The sequence below is a fragment of the Geospiza fortis genome, unplaced genomic scaffold, assembly GCF_000277835.1.
Source record: "Geospiza fortis unplaced genomic scaffold, GeoFor_1.0 scaffold173, whole genome shotgun sequence".
Classification (NCBI taxonomy): domain Eukaryota; kingdom Metazoa; phylum Chordata; class Aves; order Passeriformes; family Thraupidae; genus Geospiza; species Geospiza fortis.
The window spans coordinates 6,318,351-6,326,361 of NW_005054334.1; the positions used below are offsets into that span (position 1 = coordinate 6,318,351).

The 8,011-nt window shown below is 41.4% G+C and overlaps 1 protein-coding gene across 1 annotated transcript in view; it reads right to left on the bottom strand.

The window, feature by feature from the left end:
- Positions 1 to 160: 160 nt before the first annotated feature.
- Positions 161 to 8,011, bottom strand: part of DDX47 (DEAD-box helicase 47) — an 8,479-nt gene continuing 628 nt past the window's right edge. The window contains exons 2-12 of the mRNA XM_031057770.1: positions 7,536 to 7,629; positions 5,854 to 6,042; positions 5,110 to 5,181; positions 4,492 to 4,610; positions 3,915 to 3,986; positions 3,679 to 3,795; positions 3,385 to 3,531; positions 2,939 to 3,076; positions 1,510 to 1,580; positions 838 to 967; positions 161 to 756 (exon numbers count right to left, since the gene is read on the bottom strand). Coding sequence (XP_030913630.1) covers positions 637 to 756; positions 838 to 967; positions 1,510 to 1,580; positions 2,939 to 3,076; positions 3,385 to 3,531; positions 3,679 to 3,795; positions 3,915 to 3,986; positions 4,492 to 4,610; positions 5,110 to 5,181; positions 5,854 to 6,042; positions 7,536 to 7,629 — 1,269 coding nt within the window. The 3' untranslated portion in view covers positions 161 to 636. The remainder of the gene's footprint in view (positions 757 to 837; positions 968 to 1,509; positions 1,581 to 2,938; positions 3,077 to 3,384; positions 3,532 to 3,678; positions 3,796 to 3,914; positions 3,987 to 4,491; positions 4,611 to 5,109; positions 5,182 to 5,853; positions 6,043 to 7,535; positions 7,630 to 8,011) is intronic.

Here is an 8,011-nt window from a genome sequence, read left to right on the forward strand (position 1 = left end):
GAAGCTTGTTCTCTCTGTGCTGGACTGCTCCTCAGCTGACATATCTAAGGTATTGATGTCACATCTGAATTGCTAGGATTGACCCAAGAAGAAAACCTTCTGGCAGAGCTGATACACTAAGTGAACAAAACAGGTCAGTGACAAGACAAGGAAAACCAGGTAGCTTTAAAATTAAGCAAAATATATTCTGAGTTCTCAATGTAACACATTCCTTCACCAAGGCAAGGGCATCACAGCTGTGCTGTGAAAACTCAGTCACTTTTTAACTTTTTCCTCTTTCTTCTGACAGATCTGACTCCAGATGCACTCAAGTGAGACTGGACAGTGGGACAGGCTGCAACAGTGCAAAAGGTGCACTCACACTGCACTTCATAGTGAATGAGCAGGGCCAGACCACAGCTGCTTCCAGGCCAGAGGAGATGGTCTCTCATGGTGTCCCTGAAAGGAAAACTGCTGCCATGGTACCAACATGGGCCAAGCTCAGTCTGTAGCTGGTGAAGAAGTGTTTTTTCCTCAGGGACCACCACATTTCATATGTAGTTCTGAAAAAAAATCCACTGGAGATGGCTTGGTAGACTTTTTGATAGCTCAGATAGCCATACAGAGAAAAATAAAAAAGTCTGTTCAAATATCAAACTAGAAGGCTTTCCTTTTCTTCTTTTTCCCTCCTGCCACCTTATTCCTGACACCAATAGCCTCTTCTGTGTCATCATCATCATTCCGAGATCGCTTCTTCTCTCCCTGCTCCCGCAGCTCCTGCAATGCAATCGACAGATTAACCCAGAGTTTGGTCTGAAGGAATTCAGAATACAACAGGGTCAAAAATCCAGCACCCACCATTCGAGCAAACCTCTGGGCCTCAGCCACACGCTCTGTCAGCATCATCACTTCTTCCTCTTGCATGGGGAATGCTGGCAGCTTCTTGCCAATCAGGTGTTCAATGCGCTGGAACAACTCTACGTCATACCTGAGGGAAGACAGGGCACCAGCCTGAATCAGGCCTCCTGAGAAGGCCTCAGCTGTCACCACTCACAGCATTCAGCCCTTGTCTCCAGCCCACAAATACTGTTAATTTGTACTGATGGTCTCACAAGCAGCTCAGCTGCATCCAAATGATGCTGTTTGGCAAGGCTTCTCTGATTTATCCAGCTCATCTCATCTTTGTTCAGCAGTATTTGGTAAAGATTTTCTTTTTAGACAAATACTTCAGTGTTTATAAAACACCCTCAAAGTTACTTAACCTGCATTATATATTTAAAGAATATATATAAATATATTGCATAGTCCAGTTATAAACTGTTCTGCTGAATGAATGCCTGCTTCTAGAATTTTTCTAGACTTTCTTCCCTCCCTACCTTGGGCTTTGAATTCTCTCCCCTTTAACTAAATAAAACCAACTGGCACTTCAAAATGAAAAGTAGTATTTTATTCTCACTCAGGATAAGGTCAGATATTTTCTGCTCTGAAACACAGCTGGAAAGAATAAGTCTGTTAAATTTTATCACTTACTGTGTGACAAAGGTGATAGATTTGCCAGATCTCCCAGCTCGAGCTGTTCTCCCAACACGATGAATGTAATCCTGGAAAGAATTTTCTTGATAAGCAATAATATATGTTTAACAAACACAGAACAGATCTTATGGCAGATCAGCCTATATATTTTCTCTTTAGGAAAGAATGTCAAGAACATACTGCCAGCATTGAATGCTCAGGAGGGTGTGCAGCATCAGATTTTGAGAAGAGGCCTAAGTGGAGGCACAACTTCAGTTTTAACACTTGAATTCTTCTCTTTCTAAATGAGAAGACCAAATCCAATTATTCCAGACTGTAGGATAAAAGCTGCAATATATGACCTTTGCTAAGACTTCCCTCTCACTTCCTTGGAAAGCTAATATTCACAGTGAACCCATGCCTGCATTTTCAGTGTTGGAATCTAGTGCTCTCCATAGTGCATCTTCCAGAGAAACTCTCTGACAAGTAGACTTAAACTTGGTCAGCATGGTGAAAGAGAGGACGATTGAGAATAATTTAGAAGAGTCTATTGAGCATCTTTGGTCAATATGGTTCAAGGCTGTTTTCCAGGTTTTATACTACATTATGGAAATTAAAATACTCCCTTCTCCATAGAGGATTTGCAGAGAGAGGACTGTAAGAAAGAATCTGTTCTATGGGTTAGATGAGAGAGAAGAGCACTAAGACCACAATAACACCATTCAAGCTGCCACTCCCACAGTTTTTTTCTTACTTTTGTGCTTTTACAAAAGGATTGTCTTCAAAAGACCTACCATGCTTTCTTCTGTTTGCAAGGCACAGTATCTTTAACCATGGTAAGCAACAACAGCAATTCCTGAAGTGCAGGTTAATGGTGTGCTTTCTGGAACTAAGCTGGGAAACAGTCACATCCCTGAGATAACCCCATACTTTCCATACAGAGAGCTGGTAACCTACTTTCTTTTCCTTTTGCTGTACTTTTGTGATATGAAGGTGAGACATATTAAGGACACCTTTCTTAACCAATCATAATCAGAGAACTTAATTTTTTTTCTTTTTTTAAACACAGTTTAAAATATGAAAGCAGACCTGGATCATGGACACAGAGATGACTACATGAAACTAGTAATATGCTAAAATTGTTTTCAAAGCCCTTGAATGTAAAAAGGCAAAACACACAGTCTGAGCAGAAATGCAAAGGCACAGAGCATTCCTTACTTCCCCTCTTCACTTACAGATCACTTCTACAACCCAGGCCATGAGACCATGCAAACAAAGATACCAACTCAATAGCAGAGGCTGAACTACACCTTTCAATGTACAGATTCATGAATTAGGTTTCCACTCAGCAGAAGAGAGAAAAGATATCTCTGTTCCTTTGCCCACCTTCTTTGTCTATCTGCTCCCAGTGACCAGAAGCTCTCAGTTGGCACACAAACAAGCTTACCTTAGAGTGGGTAGGAATATCAAAGTTTATCACCACATCCACATGTGGGATGTCCAGACCTCTGCTTGCAACATCAGTAGCCAGCAGAATAGAACGTGCCTTTGCCTTGAACTTGTTCAGAGAGCCCAAACGTTTATTCTGGAAAAAGGACAAAAAGGGAATGAGAAAATAACACTCATTCTAGTTTCTAGTTAATATGCTCTTGATAAGATACTGGCACAAAAGAACTGGGGGACAAACTACTCAAAATTTCACTTCTCTTAATTTCTCTTTTAAATATTACAGAATCAGTGTCAGCATTCACATTAGTTAAATTTCTATGGATCAGTGCAGTCCACTAGCTGTGAAATACTCCTCCTTCAAGGCAGGTGTGACTCAGTGTGGCACAGCTATTTCCCAAGCCCCAGGCCCCCTGCCTACTCTGTTGTGAGGGTTCCTGCCCATACCTGACTCATCTGCCCGTGGAGGGGAATGGCAGTGAAGCCCAGGTTGCGGAGCAGCAGAGCAGTCCTCTGGGTATTGTTACATGTACTGCAGAATATCATGAAAGAGTTACCAGCCAGTTCATTCAAGATATAAACCAGGTAGCTATCCTGTAAAGAAACAGAGAGAGAAGTCAAAACATCTCAGAGATAATCACATGTGCAACATTAAGTCTAGGACTCAGAAAATGACAAGATATTGGACAGATGCAGGAACAAGAAAAGACAGTAAGAGAAAAGAAACAGAAGTGCCATTACCTTGAATTTGGAGGGGATGAAAATATAGTATTGCTGTAGTTTTTCAACTGTCTGATACTTGGAAGAAACAGCACATTTAACAGGATTCTTCAGAGCAGCACGCTGGAGTTTTTGAACCTGGTAAGATCAATGAAATTTAGTTGGGCAGAGATCTTGTCAGAAAATTGTATTAATACAGGCTAGTCAAGAGGCTAGCCTGATGGAAGGAGAACTAAAACAGATTAGTCTGCTCCCACCTTCTTGGTCATGGTGGCAGAAAACAGGAATGTCTTCCTGTCTCGAGGGATCACTTTTAATATCTTATCCACCTGTAAAAAAATAAGGAAATGGAAATACTAAATACTACAAGCAAGCAGACACAAACCTTCCACAAATATAAAGATCATCCACATGAAGAGTAATACATGTGTAAACATACAGTAGGAACAATTTTTTTTTCTTCTAAAGGGAAGGTGTAGGCTGATATCTTGTTGACAATTAGGCAGTGTGAACTCCAAAAGCCCAACAAAGTGCAAATATCAGGCAATGTTTCTGCAGGAATGTGTCTGTGATTGTTTTCTATCCTAACTACATTCTATGTCAGGCACTCCAGAGACAACAGTGGATTTCAAAGTGCCTCCTACTGTCTTGGCAGTGCTCTGCAGAACTCTGCTATGTTCTAATCCCACCACAGACTTGTGTGTAATTATTAGATTTTAATTACAATACACTATTAATTTCTACAGAACAGCTCAGAGTTTCCTATGTGCCCACATGAAGAGATTTCAAAGGGACTCATCCAAACTTCAAACTTGTCTCTCAGCAGATCCCTACCTCGGTCTCGAAATCCATGTTAAGGATCCGGTCAGCCTCATCCATCACCAGGAACTTCAGAGCTCGTAAGTTGAAGCCCTTTGTGTTCTCCAGATGATCAACTAGACGGCCAGGGGTTGCTACCAACAGCACAACGAGAGCAAATTCAGAATGAAAGCAGAGGAAAAGATCCAAACAGGCAAGACAGCTGTCCATTATAGAAATGGGATTCTTTGCCCAGGAAAAGTAAAGATTGCTTTGTGGGAATAACTCTTTCATAATGAAAGAGCATCTTCAGAGAGTGTTTTGAAATAAGACTAATGGAATCAGACTCTCTGAAGAATGTCCTAAAAAGAAGTGACACAAAAAAGACAGGAGACAAGCTGTACTGCAAAAGATGAGAGCAGCATTTGAAACACTTGAGGAGAATGAAAAAACAAGCCAAAAGCACTTTAGGTCTAGCAGGGATGCTTTGGAATGAGCTTATAGCAACAAAGTTACTGGCAGATACTTTAGAAACATTAAGAAGGCAGTACTCGGAGCCTGGGACAAAACACAAATGAAGGATGTACTCGCCTTCCTTTGGTTAGCTGCAGTTTGATAATACTCACACTCCACATCCCCAGCACATCAACTTACCAATAATAACATGTGGTTTCTTGGCTAAGGCCAGAGACTGAGACATCGTGTCAATTCCACCCACAATAACCGCTGCAGGGCAAAGAGAGGGGAGTGAGTCCCTCAGAGTAGCACCAGCCCTCCCCTGGCACTGCAGTGTTTACTCTGACTGCCCACCACCCACAGCAATTCTGCACAAACGAAAGGCTACTTATTTTTATGAGAATTTACTTTATTTTAGCATATCTGACCTTCCTAGGCTTCTTAAACCATGTAATTAATTCCTTCCTGGCCACAAGTATTTTATTTTCAGAGCTGAAGAGCTACAGGCAGAATCTACTCTTTGAAGTTTAACTTGGGTGCAAAAATCTAGGAATTCTAAAAATACCCACAAAGCTTTTTTTGAGAGATTATCTAAAGAATCAATACAGACAGTCTGAAAGGAAGATTAAACTACAACACACCATAAGAGAGAGCTCTATGCAATTTCACTGGATACAAACCCACTATTGAGAACACTCTCTTCTACTTCCACCTTTAACTATTTAGACACAGAATGCAGAAGAGCTGTAGACCACTCCACGAGGAAAGATCATTCAGCCTTTTTTTATCAAAGCTGATACCAGACCTCTGTCTTCCAGGAGCATAAGCTTTTCTCACTTTTTGTTTAACCCCTCATTCAAATCCTCTATTTTTATTTTTGCAATCTCAAGCTGACAAACTGGCCTTCAGAAAAACTGGTCTAACACCATAAAAGCTACTTACTGCTTTGGACACCAATGGAGGACCCAAGAGCTTCAAACTGCTCTGAGATTTGGAAGGCCAGCTCCCTTGTTGGTGTGAGCACAAGAGCAAATAATCGCTGAGGTGTTTCCAGCAGTGCTTGGAGAATTGGCAAAGCAAAGGCTCCTGTTTTCCCAGAGCCAGTTTCTGCCAGTCCAATGACATCTCTGCCTGAGAGAAGGAGCAAGGGGCAAAAACTGTTATACAACCAGAACAGAGAAAGAAGACTTTAAAGCACTGTGCTACAAAACACAAGAACTCCCTAAGGACAGAAAAAAAGGCAGACACACAGAAAAGAAAAAAAATACACAAAGGGCCAAACCAAACAATCTCAGAATCTCTCTGAAGCATTTTTAGGCTGTGATTTATCTGTACCATGATTACAGTCTCAATAGTTAATTTTCTAGTTAACTTCTGTTAATATACAGGGTTTCATACAAACCTTAGGTTCAAAATAAGTTGCACTTTATAATGTCTCAAATCTGACATCAGTTTACAGCTTAATGACTCCACCTCACTATTCTAGTCCAAATGTTGTCTGCTTACCAGCTTACAAGGAAACTGACTGTGGCGTTTGAGACTTCAGTCACACAAACTACAGCACAACAGCACTACCAGGCTCACGTTTCACAAGGCACAACTGTGCCATTGATTAACAGGGTAATCTAAACCAGTTCCTTCAGTAGGAAGGGTGGGACAGAAAGTCTTTTGCCCCAAAACAATGCAGGCAACAGGGTGGAATTCATCAGTAGAATCCATTATGACCTCCTAAGCTCATGCAGCAAGAAGAACACACTGTCAACACACCTTATACTGGAAACAATTTCTCAGGCATGCAGTCTTTCCTTCGTGTTTGTGTTTTTTTTTTTTTCCCCCAAGAGAATCTTCTGTGTGTAAAAGAGTCTGACAAAAGCTAAATGCTAGGACAGAGCAGACACTGAAAGTTTGTTCTCATTCTGTCACTTTGTTGTTCCTTTCCTCCTTGAGAGCGTTTTGGGGGGTTTTGTTAAAAAAAATTCTAGAGGCAGAAATGTCTGCTAAATTCAGTAAATATTTTTTTTTTTGTAATTCCAGAATGCTTGCAGAAAGTCGCTGTGATTTGGTTTAGAAATCAGAATTTGGATTAGAAATTCAGAAACCTAATTTCAAAGAGTTGGCTGCTCACAGCAAAACAAATTATACACACTAAGGAATCAGTCAAGGCATCTTCACTTTCAGTCACACACACACACACACACACACACACACACTCTGTAGGTCTCTATCAGAAGCAGTACAGCCCAAAACCTATTGGAAGCTTCCTGTGTATCCCTGAGTATTTCAGGAACAAAATTATCAATGTGGATTAGCAGTTCAAATAATTAATAAGAATTCTATTTAACACGGAGTGTCAGAACTACACAACAGGAGTGAACACTCAAGGCACAATGTTTGTACCTATTTGAAAGTTTGTGGCTGCAGGCAGGGTTATAGGATAAACTAGCATTCCAAGCTCCACCTGGGAAGGACACAGAATGAATATGGAAACTACTTCCAGACAGAGATCCTCAACAATGAAGAAGTTGGGACACAGTCATTCCTGATCCTTCTCAATCAGCAAAATTCATTCACACAGAGCTCCTGGAGCAGTCCCCAGTTCAGGATCAAAGAAATACACTGCTCACCTTGGAGAGCCACTGGAATAGCCTCAATTTGGATCTTCGTTGGCACCTTCCATCCCAACTGGTCACAAGCTTCACACAGGACATCTGTCACTCCCTGGACATTAGTGACAAGAGAAAAGGGAAACAAACATCACAAAAAAGGATTAGATTAAATCACTGAGTTAAATTAAATACATGCTCCAACAGAGCCAACCGGTCTCTAGCATAGACAAACCCCACCAGGCCCCCAGTGCAACTCTGATAGGGCAGGCTGCTCACAGTGATGCCCACTTCCATCAGTAATTTCATCGTATTTGTTCAAAATCTGCTGTCACGGGAAGAATATGGTCGGTTTTACACTAGCTTACACAAGGAACTTCCCTCTCCACACACACCTATATCTTCAAAACAAAAAACACCACGTCAAGTTAAGACAACTTGAAGAGAGTGGCGATGGGAGCAGCAGTGCCCACCCCAGCGGGGCAGCGGCCGAGTGC